This window comes from Neophocaena asiaeorientalis, unplaced genomic scaffold (genome assembly GCF_003031525.2).
Source record: "Neophocaena asiaeorientalis asiaeorientalis breed wild unplaced genomic scaffold, Neophocaena_asiaeorientalis_V1.1 scaffold226, whole genome shotgun sequence".
NCBI classification, from domain to species: Eukaryota; Metazoa; Chordata; class Mammalia; order Artiodactyla; family Phocoenidae; genus Neophocaena; species Neophocaena asiaeorientalis.
This window is the reverse complement of record NW_020173037.1, coordinates 8,120,035-8,134,933: the sequence shown is the minus strand read 5'-3', so window position 1 is coordinate 8,134,933 and position 14,899 is coordinate 8,120,035. Positions and strand designations below refer to the sequence as shown.

General features: G+C 41.7%; 2 protein-coding genes across 10 annotated transcripts in view; one reads left to right on the top strand and one right to left on the bottom strand.

Moving 5' to 3' along the window:
- The window catches only part of ASPH (aspartate beta-hydroxylase), a 262,524-nt gene that overhangs the window by 199,350 nt on the left and 48,275 nt on the right, over window positions 1-14,899 (top strand). The window contains exon 26 of one of the 9 annotated variants that reach the window (XR_003002937.1): window positions 5,253-5,383. The exons of 7 other annotated variants lie outside the window; for them this stretch is intronic. Coding sequence is in view for 1 of the 2 variants with exons in the window: in XM_024742546.1 (XP_024598314.1) it covers window positions 5,253-5,403 (151 nt within the window). In the remaining variant the exon portion in view is untranslated. Of the gene's footprint in view, window positions 1-5,252; window positions 8,194-14,899 lie in introns of those variants that run through there. One more of the 9 variants, XM_024742546.1, reaches the window with a different exon arrangement.
- The window catches only part of CLVS1 (clavesin 1), a 140,626-nt gene continuing 134,444 nt past the window's right edge, over window positions 8,718-14,899 (bottom strand). The window contains exon 5 of the mRNA XM_024742548.1: window positions 8,718-9,297. Coding sequence (XP_024598316.1) covers window positions 9,210-9,297 — 88 coding nt within the window. The 3' untranslated portion in view covers window positions 8,718-9,209. The remainder of the gene's footprint in view (window positions 9,298-14,899) is intronic.

The window sequence follows — 14,899 nt, the reverse complement described above, 5'->3', positions numbered from 1 at the left end:
GATGAGGGTGGGTGCTCTAAGGAGACAGGAAGGAGGGGGAAACGGGAAGTCGAGGGTGTGCAGGGCCAGGGCTGGTGAAGGAATGGATCAGATACAGAGGGGGGCTATGATTTGATAGACCTGGGGCTGGGAGGGGTGCTGAGGCAGGGGGCACAGCAGGGCACAGCGGATGGCCACCCCCTCCATTTCCCCTTGTGGTGCCGCCACCCTGGAGAGGGGCCAGAGGCATCCCAGCTCTGTGGCCTCGGGAGGTTTCCTCTCCCTCTTCCCTTTCTTTGTCCTCCCCTTTTGGCTTTCTTCGCGATGTTACAGAGCCCTCTGCTACTGGGTAACCGAGGACCACGAGGGGGAAGTCAAAAGCTGTTACAGAGGCAGCGCAGGGGCTGCACAGCGGAGCCGAAGCCCCAGGCCCACTTGGAGGGGAGAGAATCCCCGCAGCAGCCTGGCTGGAACGAGCTCCCCCAGGAGGGGTGGAGAGAGATATTAGGGTGCATGTATACAGAACCTGTTAGGAAAAGAGCTTCTTTGTAATTTAGCCATCTTTTATTGAAATTACTATTTTGACATCCAACAAAATAGCAAATACCATACCCATTTCTCAGATGACAGTTTGTGAAATGCATCCTGTAAAGTGCAATATGAAGACTAAAGTCCCAGCCAACAGCTTGGCTCAGAGAATTAAGAGAATTTCCGAGCTGAAAGAAGCCTTGGAGGCCCTCCTGTCCTCCTCCATCATTGCACAAATGGGGAAACTGAGGCCCACAGGTGACATGCTTATCACAGTCACATGGCTAGTTAGCAGTGGTCAGAACAAGAACACAGGTGTCCTAGCTTCCAGAAAAATGCTTTATCCTGATAGATAGATAGATGATAGATAGATAGATAGATAGATAGATAGATAGATAGATGATAGATAGACAGACAAAGAAGATATGTGCATGTGTATTTCTGTATTAGGAGGAGAGAAAAAAGAGGAAGTGGCAATAATGCAGTTTTAATTTCAATTCCAGGATGTGCCAGGATTTCCAGTGCAGTCAGAAACTGAGGGATTTCAGTGGATCAGAATTGATAAGAGCTGTGTTAAAGTAGCCTGATTCCTGAGCCCTTTGACCCTTTTCTGTACTCCAGTCAGCCTGTTTAAATTCCTTACAGGCCACCTCAGCAGAGCAGCCATAGGCGCTGAGAATGTTTCCTAGAACCATGATCTTGAGCTAGAGGTTCAGCTGTAATGCAGCAAGCCCTAGTGCCTTTCTGCTTCCTCCACAGAATCACGGTGTCACCGCAGGCATCCGAACTGGCTTCCATGTGATTCCTTTGCTGAAAAATTAGAACAGCGTCACTTGTCTACCTCAGAACCTTTTAGCAAAGATCACTGAGATATAATCTATAAAGTTTTTAGGTGGAAAACTGTAAGCGCGTAGCATCATTATTTAGCATTATTAATGGTGATGGTAATTCTATGACAAAATTATAGTTAGTAGGCTTTATCTTGTGACCAGATATTCTTCTATCTTTTGACAAACCAGGGAGAGACGTTCTTCTCGTAGCAGTAAGAAATGCTAAAATTAAGCTGAGGTAGCCATCTGGGGATGGGGTGCAGCTCCCCACTGCTATCCTGCCTTTCTGGACCCTCAGAGGAAGGCTGGGTGAGCGCCTCCAGGAAGACTTCTTTCCAAGGCTGCTCTGAAAATCTTTTCTCCAGAGGGTCCTTTTCTTGTCATAATTTGAGCATAACTTAAATGTATGTGGTGGAGATTTGCTCTCAAAGCGAGTAGCCTGAAAACTATTTTCTTTGCATTGCAATGAGTGTCTTTGTTTTTCACTCAGAAGAGGTGTAAGACCTTTGACATCTTTGAGCTCTGTCTCTTTTTCTGGAAAACCTTCATCCTTTCCCAGACAGGTGACACATCTCTTGTTGAACTCAAGTCACTTTAGTCTGCATGTCACTTGGATGGAGTTTTATTGTCCTTCCCAATTAGGGCTGCACTTTTAGTCATTCTAGCTCTCATAAGTGATTGAAAGACATCGTTTTTTACCTATTCAGAAGGTATCTACATTTAAGAATCTACAGTAAGTAATTGAGTATCTTTACTGTTTTCTGGGAAAGTGTCTGAAAGAAAATAGAAAGGCAAGTATAAATCTAATAGAATTTTATGGCCCTAATGGAATCCAGCCCCTTGGAATACCTCCCAGATTTCATGTTTAAAAAATCGTTTAATCAGTGGTTTACACTAGTCCATATTTGACCCAAAATATCTGCAAAGCCACAGCCCAGTGCTAACTTAAGTTCCACCTTTACAGGCACTGGTATGCCATGAATGAACCAGCGCTAAAAGCTTTTCCCAATTTATAAGGAATTTAAGTTAATGAATGGAATGCTTAAGGTTTTTCTCACATCCTGCATTCCTAAATCTTTGGCTTTCTTATACTTACCGTAATCTAGTGAAAAATGTCATTTTGTGCAAACTTAGAATGTTCAATTTAGTTGTCTTAATTACTTCCAGTGCTTTAAGTAGGTTCTAGACTCTCTACCACTCAGAAAACATTGAGAATCACTTGTCATTGCCGCACCAAGCGTTATGTCACAGATTCTCTCAGGGAGTTTAGATATTGCATCCCCTGGGAAGTTTTCAGTCTTCTCAAATAGAGGCAGATTCCTCATAGGGAGTGATGCCAAAGTAATTTTGAACTTTCTGTATGAATTTGACTACTCTAGGTGCTGCATATAAGTGGAATCATACAGTATTTGTCCTTGCATGAGTGGCTAATTTCACTTAGCATAATGGCCTAAAGGTTCATCCATGTTGTAGCATTGTCAGAATTTCCTTCTAAGGCTGAGGAATATTCCATTGTATGTATAGACCACATTTGTTTATCCATTCATCTGTCAGTGGACACTGGTGTTGCTTCCACCTTTTGGCTACTGTGAGGAATGCTGCTGTGAACATGGATGTACTGTTGTTTTCTTTTGCATGCCCTTCCCCCCTTGTCTTCTGCCTGTATTGTAGGCTTGTCACTGACATTGCTTAGTCCCACCGATAACAAGACTGAGGAAATGACCACCAAACTGTATAAGCTAGGGATCATTTTGCTTCTTTTTTCCTGTCATTTTTTTCTTTTCTTAACTTTGCTTTTCTTTTCAAATTTGACTTTGCATGGTAATGAATACATAGTCAGTCATTTGCCCCTGAGTCTATATATTTATGTCCTTCGTTACACTTGGATGGGACTCCAGTAGACCCTGACGCTTCAGAGGAATTGGATCAAAAAGCCAAGCAACTCATTTACTGAGTGCAAGACTTTAGGGTAGGTGGGACCTCCCCTGCGGTCCAGTGGTTAGGACTGTGTGCTTCCACTAATGGGGTTGTGGGCCCCATCCCTGGTCAGGGAGCTAAGGTCCCACAGGCTGTGTGGCTGTGTGGCTTTGTTAAAACAAAGACATCAGGGTAGGTGTGTGAGGCAGCGCAGGAGGTGGGGCTGGGGAGAGAATGGGTAACAGAACAGGGGATTGGTTCCCAACTTCAAGGAGCTTTTAACTTGCAGATATTTGTTACTTTAAATTATTTGGAAATTTTAGTGTCAGATTCATTAATATGTCTGGGACAAATTTGTCTCCCACTTCACTGCCTTCCAACTCAGGACATTTGGCAATGACTGGAGACTTTTTTTTTTTTTTTTTGGCTGCATTGGGTCTTCGTTGCTGTGCGCGGGCTTTCTCTAGTTGTGGCAAACAGGGGCTACTCTTCGTTGAGGTGTGTGGGCTTCTCATTGCAGTGGCTTCTCTTGTTGTGGAGCACAGGCTCTCGGTGCGCAGGCTTCAGTAGTTGTGGCACGCGGGCTCAGTAGTTGTGGCTCGTGGGCTCAGTAGTTGTGGCTTGTGGGCTCAGTAGTTGTAGCTTGTGGGCTCTAGAGCACAGGCTCAGTAGTTGTGGCACACAGGCTCAGTAGTTGTGGCGCACAGGCTTAGTTGCTCCGCGGCATGTGAGATCTTCCCGGACCAGGGCTGGAACCCGTGTCTCCTGCATTGGCAGGCGGATTCCTAACCACTGCGCCACCAGGGAAGCCCAGGAGACATTTTTGATTGTCACAGTTTGTAAGGGCGTGCTACTAGTATCTAGCGGAGACCAGAAGTGCTGCTAAACGTCTCACAGAGCACAGGACAGCCCCCACCCGCCGCCAAAACAAAGAATTACCTGGCAAAAATGTCAGTATTGCCAAGGTTGAGAAAGCTTGCCGTGTGTAACATTATCTAATTTAATATTGATTAATCACCAGGTAATGAACATAAAAAGACAAATCATTTCCCTAAGGAAAACTTCTTTATGATAATGCAATAGGTTGAAATCAAGCTAGCGTTTTCCTCCTATAATTTTAATTATTTGCTAATCCAGGAAGTAAGATTTTAAATACTTGAGAGGAATTTTGATATCTAGAAAAAATTTCCTAGTAAAAATTTCATTTCAGAAACATAACTTAGCATTTACCATATTGACAATTAATACCTATTCGAAAAAGAAGAAGACATTTGCAAAAATAATAAACTTTCCTTGGGTTTGAAAGTCATTGTATGATTGCGCCCTGCATTTTACTCTCTCGACTGTCTTATTTAGACTAACCATATTTAGATCTTAGCTCCTCTACAGATATCTTGTGAAGTAGTGCTGTCAGCCCTAAAGGATGTTTTGCAGCATTCATTTAAAATATTCCATGGATAACCCACTTGCACAGCGTATAATGTTAGGAGTATAAACAATCTGCCCTTCCATAAAATGGAACTTTAACAAATGGAATGGGTTGAAAAGAGAATCATTTGGAGATGCACAGACACCATGCCTATGGGACATCAAAGTGCCTGAGACCCAGTCACTGTCTGTACTTCCACACCAATCTCCGAAATGCCAGGGAGGATACCATGGAGCCATTGACTGGGAGGTCACCTTGGGAATGAGCCACTAGGGCACACTTTTGAGTGCTCGCCCGACTAAACAAGCCTTGCCTAGGTTTGTACCAAGAATAAGTTTACCCTTATCACCTGTCTCCTGCCTTTTGTATACCTTCAGTGCTGAGCATGAAAGCTGATGTTCATGGTAAGAATCCTGAAATTCTTTCTTAATCACCGAGGAAAGAACACATCCTGTGTTTCACTTACCTGGTCCTATTGCAAAGGTTATCATGAGAGAGCCTTCCTGAACACAGACGTGGATTGATCCTCAGGCATCTGAATCACAGGCTTCCATGCTTTTCTGTTCCAGGACATGGGAAGAAGGCAAGGTGCTCATCTTTGATGACTCCTTTGAGCATGAGGTGTGGCAGGATGCCACGTCTTTCCGGCTGATCTTCATCGTGGATGTGTGGCACCCCGAGCTGACACCCCATCAGAGACGCAGCCTTCCTGCGATTTAGCATTTTGTGCAGGCTCAGGACACGCTGGAGAGAGGCTGCCTCTCTGGTTCAGTCACCTTGGATGTGGGCATAGACGTTCAAACACCACAGCCCTTAATTCCCTGGATTTGCAGCCTGAAAAATTCTAAACCTCCTCCGAGGGTCGGATGACACTAAAGGGAATATATGCCTCGCTGCAATTTCTTTTAGAAAGTACCCGCGGTATTTCATCCATGACAGCCCCCATCTGATGCCTATATTCCAGGTGAACCCATGATAGCTTCTACCTTGCCGGCCAAAGATATTTTTTCCACTTAGAATAGGCAAAATCAGTGTAAATGAGAGTATATGTAGAAACTGTAAATGGGTTGCTTTAGTTTGTAATTTTTCTATGCAATTATATTTTTCTAGGGTAGCAGGATGATTTTGTCATCACACACCGCTACTTTTTTGTTGAGTTTAATGGCAAGCTGTATAAACGCTTTAGTTCTGCTTAATCGTAACTTTCCTGGTGAACTCAGACGTCCCTCTTTTAATTATTTTTAGTAAAAGGCACTCATATGAAAAAACGATTCTATTTTCCTAATACAAAGGAGAAAGACATAATTAGGCCAATGTCTTCATGAACCGTACTGCTCCCTACCCATTGAGTCTCTTTGCTTTTTTGTCACCATTGAGAGCTCATGTCTTAATTTCTCTCCTCGCTGTGTGAATGGTGGAGATACTGTCAAAATGGTATTTCTTTCTAAGAGGAACTTTTTACACTGAAGAAGGACTTGGAGTCATTTTGTAATGAGTTATAACAATGACACATGTAAATTTTTTTGATGTCAAGCACTAGGCATTAGAAAACAAAAAGTAAAATTTCTCCAAGTGAAAATTTTCTCTTGGGATCAGGTAGATAGGGGGCTGCTAGGACACCTGGCTCCTGGTCACTTTGCGTCTATGAAACAGGGCTGGAATCCAGAGTGTTTTCTGTTGGGGATCCTTGTGAGCGATGAGGTCGTTGAAAGGATTCCCATCAAAATTTTGTAAAACTATGAAGGATGGCAGAGTGGAAGACCAAGAATATGCTATGATCTATGTCCTGCGTGTAGGATGTAAAAATCGCTTTCCTCTTTGAAATTGTTTGGAAGACTCTGACATCTCCCTGGCTTGAGAAACTTCTGCCATTTGAGCTTCACTTTGAGATGGCAATCATTATTGATAGTTCAGCTTTAAAATTTCCTACTGCATTGAAAGAACAGTTGCCTACTCGTTCCGAAGATGACCACGTCATTAATTTAGTGGAATATTGATGCATTAAATTTTGTGTTTTTTAAATCAAAGCTAACTAGAAATGTTAGCTATAAGAATGTAATGATATTCATGCACTGAATTTTAAGCCATTATGAACAAAAATGCTGGAGAAATGACACATAGGTTACCAGATTTCATTCGCAGGTAGAAAAAACACTTGTGCTTTCTTTTCCATTCAAGGACAAAGAAAGATGCTTCCTTTATCTTATTTAGAAAACATTCTTTAATATTGAAATGAACCCCCTTTGCTTGTCTTTAAGGACTTCAGCTTCCAGTCAAAGAGTTTGTAAAATATTTGTCCTCTTTCCTTCTGTTTTGCCAATGTTGAAAAATCTCACTAAAATAGATGAAGACGCATGTAAGGAAAAATGTCAAAATTAATTACCGAAATCCAGAAGAAAAAGCAAACTCTTGAAAAATAAAAAAGCATTTTGTGTCCTTCAGTATTTATTGAACAGAAGTAATGACTGACAAAGAACAATGCAATCTAGGGTTCGTGTGGTAACATTCATGTCACTTACTGAATTTGGTTCTTGTATGTGTATTGTATTGTATGTGTATTGTATGTGTATTGTATGTGTATGTGCATTGTGTAAGTTGTCACTGTTGAACCATCATCTCTGATTCGTTTAATGAAATCATGGAATAGAGTCAAAACTAGCTCTTAACTTAGTAATTATAGTATGGTATTTAAAATCGGGTCACTACAGGATTCTAAATACTGCCAATTGGAAAGCCAGAGCTATTACTGCTGCAAAATGCTGGCCATAATAGACTCCAGTAGCATTTGAAATACTGGATCCCACAACTATTTTATAAACTCAAGTAATAAAATGGGTTTTCCAATTCGCTTTAATTCTTCATCTTTCTTCCCTATGTTGTGGTATATAAGAAAAGTGTTTCAGTCATTGCATTGGTAGAATTATTTCAGTGTTATTTTTTTGTTATTTGAAATGTCTACACAAAATGAATTGGTTTTATTTATACTGTGATGCAGTTGGTTGAGAAATATTTTAAATTCTCTTTCAATTTTATTTCAAGGGTGGAATACAAAAATCACTTCTGTTATTATTTTCTACCAGTAGAAAAAAATTAAAACACTAGATCCATTGAGAAAGAGACGTAATACATGATTAAGATTAGTATCTATTGAGGGTGATTATGGCCAGTTGAATCACCTCTTTCCTTTGAAATTTTTAGCCAACAAATTAACCCTCCCAAGTACTTAACGTGTAAAATCATATTTTACTGCTCATTATCAACTAAAATATTTTTTGTTTGACATTGAGCACCAACTGGTCATGCTAATGAAGGCCCATGTCATGCAGATGGCTGGGAGAATAAGAGATAGCTAAGAACATACACCTGGTTTTGGGAAACATGGCACAAATAAGGATATCATATCTTATGATAATCTGCTTATTTTTTTATCTGATTTCCTTTGAATGGATAGCTGGGGACTCCATTTCTAAGGATAATAAACAAAGAAATAAAGTGATCTTTGGCATTTCATCCTGCATTCCTGGTCTTTTCTTATTTTCAGTTCTTTCATATTTCACCATCCTTAAGGGTCTTCCTCCATGATTGATACCTACCCTCTCAGCAACAGCCAGGCCCTTTCTCCACACCTTTAACTGGTTGCAAGAGGAGGTAAGGGGACGTGGGGAGCAGTGTGATGCTTTTGTAGCACTTTTCTTTTCTGTAGTGACCCAAGTGAGGCAACTTGAATGGATTCATTAATCAGTGACATATATTTTCAATGAGACCCCCCCACCCTCTAGAGACACACACCCCCTGTGGGAAGCCACATTGCTGAGATGAAATAGAGATCTTTAAGTTTGTGTCTTTGTTTAAAATTAGCTCATGATAACCAGCTGGTGGCCTGATCAAAGATGTGATATCAAAATCATTTTTGCAGGATATCAAAAAAAAAAACAACAAGCTCTGCAAATAGCCAGACCTAGGAGAACGTGCTCTTAGGCTGAACAATTTGAAATTTGATGCTGGTGATGAGATCAAAGAAAGTATTTCAATATAGGAATGGAAATCACTGGAGATACTGTTGTCTTGGGGCTTTGCACTACATTAAACTTGACAATTGTGTCTGCACAGTTTAATTCTTATGTATCTACTTGGAAATGCACTTAATCTTAAATTGCAAAAACTGGACAGAGTCTCAGCAAAGCCTCAGAAAGATCCTTATCCTAATGAAGTGTGTGCATCAGGTTTAGTTTTTCTCTCTTCAATTCACTTAATACTATAAATGTGGGATGGGGGGAATCTTGTTTCCATAACTGCCTTGCTTCATCCTCCAATTCCCTCATTGAAAAAAAAAAAGCATCTCTCAAGTCTTTGTTCAACTTTGGCTACTTAGACCAATGGCTGGTGACAGTCATTACTGGGTGGCAGGAGAGGAGGCCCTTGTGTCGAGCCGAACGCACGCATTGCGGGGTCAGTTGCACATGTGCTTCCTGGTGGCTGCTACCACTGAGGGCTGGCGATGTTCGGAGCCCAGGGTGGCTCAGGGTTCAGTCCAGAGCCAGGAGTGGCTGAGTGTTCTCATTCTCTCCCTTGTCCTCATGTTTCAGGGTCCCAGCTTCTACCACAGACTGAGATCTAATAACAGGAGAAGGAAAAATATATGATTACAAATAAGTCATGGTGTCAGCCATTTTGGAATCTTGTAAGGCATTCAGACTTTATGTCCCCCTTATTAACCAGGACACTCAAAATAGCTATATAACTTCTCCCCGCTTTTGTATCTCTGTTTTCCTTGCTTTTGTGTCTTCTACACCACATTTTGAGGGAGCGAGGCATCTTGGAATCTTCTCTGCAGGAATCTCTTCTTTTGGTAAAACGAACACGTGTTCTAGCCGCAACTCTGCCCCCTTGTCTAAACATCCTGTGGATCTTGAGATGTATAGAGTCTCATAAATTTTGTTGGATTTTTAATGTTTCAAAGTATTTTTGAGAGCCTTTGTTTCTCAAGGTCATAGGAAACTATCATGTATGATGTTAAGACCATGAGATTTGGAATCAGATGGTCAGTGTATTCTTGACTCCTTACTGACTGAGGAGTCTTGGGGGAGTTCTTAGAGCCCTGGACCTTTATTGCCTCACCTGTAAGGCAGAGCTGTTACCTACCTTCCAGCGTTGTTGAGAAAGACTAAAACTAATACTATACCTAAAGCACTTGACATGTACTTGTAGTCAAAATTTATGGGGCACTCTGTTATCACCATTATTGCAACAATGGCATTGATCTTAGTTTCTGGTGTGTCCTTTTATACTAGAGTAATAACAATTTCCTGTGTTTATAACATGATTGAAACTGAAATTATTTTCTAGCTTTATGGAGAGAAGATTATAAGAGCTATGCACACAGTAGACATTCAATAAACGTTCACATACCAAAAAAAAAAAAAGCCATTCAAAACATTAAGAAAATGGTTGAATTGGGTTGTTCAAATAAGCAAGATTTACATATATGTGCAGTAAATGGTTAACTCAGTAGGCCTGAGTTGCCCAAACCCTCCACATTCCAGAAGTCTTCAGGACTGTCCCTTGACTGGTTCTTCTGAACCCTGGGAGTATCCTGACTGATAAAGTGTCTTTGTATGCCTAGACTTTGGGCCACGCCTCAATGGTTTATGCAAACAATGTGATTTATGGTGAATGCCTCTTTCTGTATGCCTGAGCTTTGGATCACACCCTGTCAGTTGGACTTCTTGTTGGGGAAGGTGGAGGAGTTGAAGACCGAGTGGCTAAGGTCAGTCACACATGCTCTGCATGCCTATGTGATGGACACCCCCCCACCCCAATAAAACCGAAAATCCTGGGCATCAAGGCATGGGTGGGTGGGTGGTGACACTGTGCATGTATTGTCACTCGTCATTGCTGAGAGAATTGAGCTCTCTCTGTGTGACTGCACGGGAGGAAAACTGGAAGCTTGCAAGTGGTCCAGTGTACCTGAACTCCACCCAGTGCACCTTTTTCCTTTGCTGATTCTAATCTGTATCCTTGTGCTATAAGAAACCTTAACTGTGAGTGTAACTACATTTCCGGGTCCTGTGAGTCCCTCTAGCCAATTATCAAATCTGAGGATCCCAAACACAGTATATAATAACACTAATATTTGCTGTCTGTGCACCTGGTATAGTTGTAACTTCTTTACATGCATGAAGTTACTTCATTTTCATACCCCTAAGGAGTGTTGCTATTATTGCTTCCATCTGGGGAGTGGGAAAAACTAAGGGACAAAAAAAATCAAGTAACATAGGAAAGGCTGCACAAATAGAGAACAGAGAACAGGACAGGTATATCACCCTCACAATGTTCCTGGGTCTACCTAACACTGCAGAGATTTTTAGCTGCTCTGAATGTCAATCCCATCAAACAGTCCAACTTTAGGTACCAAGTCTAACCTTTGAAAATGAAATGGACTCGTTTGCTTCTGGGACAGGGCAGAGAAGCCCCAGGCAGTAGTGTAGTTCAGCTCTTTTACACATTGCCTACATATTTCTGTCTTTGCTTTTAAATAAGGCCTGATGTGTGTGTGTGCACGCATACACGTGTGTGGGGGGGTGGTAATTGATTTATATAAGAAGAAGAAAAGCTGAAAACCCAGAAGGCATGAAAACAAACAAAAACAGAGAAGTAGAACTGCCCACACAGGCCACTCCATGCAGCACCTTGGACAGCTGCCTAACTGCTTTGCCCTTCAGGCCCTGGTGAAGATGAAGGATATTCAAGGCCGGTCCTTTATTACTGAAGTGTATTCCTCTACTTTCATGCCAGTTGGCTTTGTTTTACAACATGGCAAGAGAATCACAGCCACAGAGTTAGAAGGGACCTTGGCGACCCACTAGGACATACTCAGTCAGGGGCCACGCAGCCTCTTGTTGAATATATCTGACTTAAGAAATCTACTCCTCCATGCTCGTAGAGGAGGAGCTCTGCTAGAAAGTTCTTTCTTACACTGAACTAAAGCCTGTCTTTTTGCAATTTCTCTATACTGCTTCTGGTTTCGTCTGCTGGAGCCACCAGAGTATGTGTAATCCATCTGGTCCACATAACAGCCCTTTAAGTATTTCTCTAGTGCTCTCCAGCCCTCTCTCTGCCCACACTAAAACTAACCAAACTCCTCTTGAGCCAAGGTTTCTAAAATTACCACTCTCCCGCATCTCTTCATCAGCTGGTTGCCCTCAGGACGTCACCCCAAAATGGAATGAAATTATTGCTTCCTCTCTTCTTCTTTTTTTGTATGCTTCTATTGAAGCATAGAAAATGCACCTAGAATTGCCTTAACCTTTCTGGCACTCACGTAATAAAGCCGAGGGAAATATTAGCTATATTTACACATGCTGCTGTTAAGTCGTGACTCCCCCATCTTGAAAGTGTGTGGTTGAGTATTTCATCTTTTTTAATCTGGTTCATATTACCACTGTATCTCTGTCCTTTTGGATCTAGAAATTTGTTATCCATCCAAATTATTGTCTGTGATTTTCACGAGTATTGGATTTGTTTCCAAACTTTCCCTTCCCCTATTTTGGGAGCCACTATGGGAAAAAAAAAATCAACAAATTCTCAGATATTGAACTTTCAATCAACAATCAGTTATTTCCACTCACTCATGGTAAGAAATGCTTGTGAATGTCTTCTGCTATATGCCAGGGACGGTGAGAAAATGTTCAGAACCCCTCATTCTTTAGTGGAAATATTGCTTCAGTTACCCAGTCATAAACGCACAGATAGGTATGGGATTACTGTGATAGGCACCCTGAGAACAGGGCATTTGGGGGAGGGGAGGCATTAGCTCTAGAAGGAAAGGAAGGAAGGAAAAAGCTATCATTCACCCAGTGACATCATTCACAGTCCTTATTCAGGTGACTCTTCCCTCCACTTGGCATCAGATTTGGATCTATTGGGGATTTTTTTAATACCCATACTGACAGCAGGGACACAGAATGCTAGTTTTGTTATCTCAGCCAATAAACTGTTTGTCTTGGGTGAGTGGTGAGTAACAATTGAACAGTTCTGAGGCACCCACCATGAGGGACCAAACACAACATTTTTTCCCTTTGTTTGCTTTTTTCCTGTTTAGAAGGAGACCATAGCCTCTTTACTCCCAGCATGACATGATTCCGTTTACCTGGTCACACAATGAACATTTGATATAAGGAACACACTCATTATGAAGTGTTTGAAATTCACTGGAAAAACAGAAAGCATATGTTGCTGTTTTCAAAATCTAGTATAAATAAAGCCAAGAGAAACACCTTTCTTAAATCTTGCCCTCAGTCCATGTAACTGAGTCACAGTACTCTCTGGGAAGACCGATCCACTGCTCACTGATAGAAATGTCTCCACCACTTGTAAACAGAGAGCTCAGGAATTGTGCATTAACTGGAGGACCACTTGCCTTGCGACTTTGTTGCCCAGATCACGCTCAGTGGTAATCCCTCCATTCGGTGGATTTGCCTTCTCCCAAGAAGATTAACACTTCTGCTAAAATAAACATTTCAGACTTTTCCCTTGGGTCCTCTTTCCAACACTGAAAGTCAGCTTAACTCCAAGGGCAAGCAGGGGAGTTATTTGAGCTATCTCAGCCGTCATCATCTCAGTGCTATAGCAGACTACCCTCACAAAGGCTTCATTCTTGCCTTCATAGCCACATTTTGTTTTCCTGCTATTATATCTCCTCTCTCTCTCTCTCTCTCTCTCTCTCTCTCTCTCTCTCTCTCTCTCTCTCTCTCTCTCTCCCCCCCGCCCCCATTCTCTCTGCCTTTCTTCTTTCTACCTTCCCCTTTTCCTCTCCAAAATTTGGAACTTTCTCCACTGCATGTCATCAAACATCTATAGCCATGGTATAATTCTTACTGATCCCAAAGGCAATTAAATTCCAAAAAGAACAAGATAAAGACGGAAAATGTGCACCATGAGCTAGTCCATTCTGCACAGACTTGCAGTTGAACTAAGAGTTCTGTTCTCAGTCAGAGGCTTATTTGCAGAACTTCACTCAGCTACCTTATCTCAACAGCTGTCACCACATATTCTTACTAATGAACTGCCATGGCCTGGCTTGGGCTTTGTGGACCCCAAATAAGGGCACAGGAGCTCCGCCCTTCAACCCCAGACATTCACCTAGAGTCACTGAAGGCCAGGGCTTTAAGGAACCTCAGAGGCAATTTAGTCAAACCCTCATTCAACTCAGGTCCTCCCCATTTCTCTTCCAGGGACCAACCTCATCACTTCATCAGGAAGTATTCCATACTTCTGGTTTTATTTCTTAAAGTTAGTGATGGGCTTAGTTTTGTGGAATAGTGCAGAACTGCCTAATACCTTAGTGAACCTGTATAAGAACTTCTAAACAGAAAGGGTGGGGGCTTTTTTAAAGATATTTTTAAAGATGCCTCTAAGTAATTTTGTTTAACCTCTATTTCTCCCCTGTACGTTCAATTATCAAGGCAGTTCCCTCAGGAGCTCCTGCCTGGGCTTGAATGATGGCTCCACTGCTGGCTTTGTGAGCTTGGGCAAATTCAACCCCCTCATGTGTAGAATGAAAATAGCATAGTGCCCACAACCTGGGACATGGGGGTGATGAGAATTAGATGAGTTACAGCAAGTAAGGTGTCTAGCCCAGTGTCAGCTTGTTATGTGCTCCCACATTTCTAGCCCTTGTTATTCTTCTGCATTTGCCGATAAGAAAGTTAAGGCCTGGAATATGTAGTTCATTTACACATCGGGTCACAAAGCGTGAATTCAACTCCAAGTTCCCATAGCTTCATGATTAAACTTACAAGAGAAAATTGTGTGTCCTGCTTGATGTGTCAGGTAACCTGACACTAAATGCGACTAAGATTTGAGAATGGATCCAGACTCATATTTTAGAATTTCAAAATAAGTGATGTGACTATTCCACACGAAAGCTAACCTGATTATTTTACTTTATATCCTATAATTTTCAGAAGTCACACAGAAGTCCCCATCTGATTAACAATTATTTATGTAGCTTTCAGCACATCTATTTGTTGTTGCTTTCCACCGTGTAAAGCAATGTGGGGTTTCCTTCTACTATGATGCCTTTGATAATGTCCTTGATAAGGAGTCGTAAGTTACAGCTGTAACACGTGTATTCTTCTGTCCAGCTACCACACTCTTCAGTATTAGAATCATACTTTCAGGCAACACGAAACAATATTTACTGAACTAGTAAATA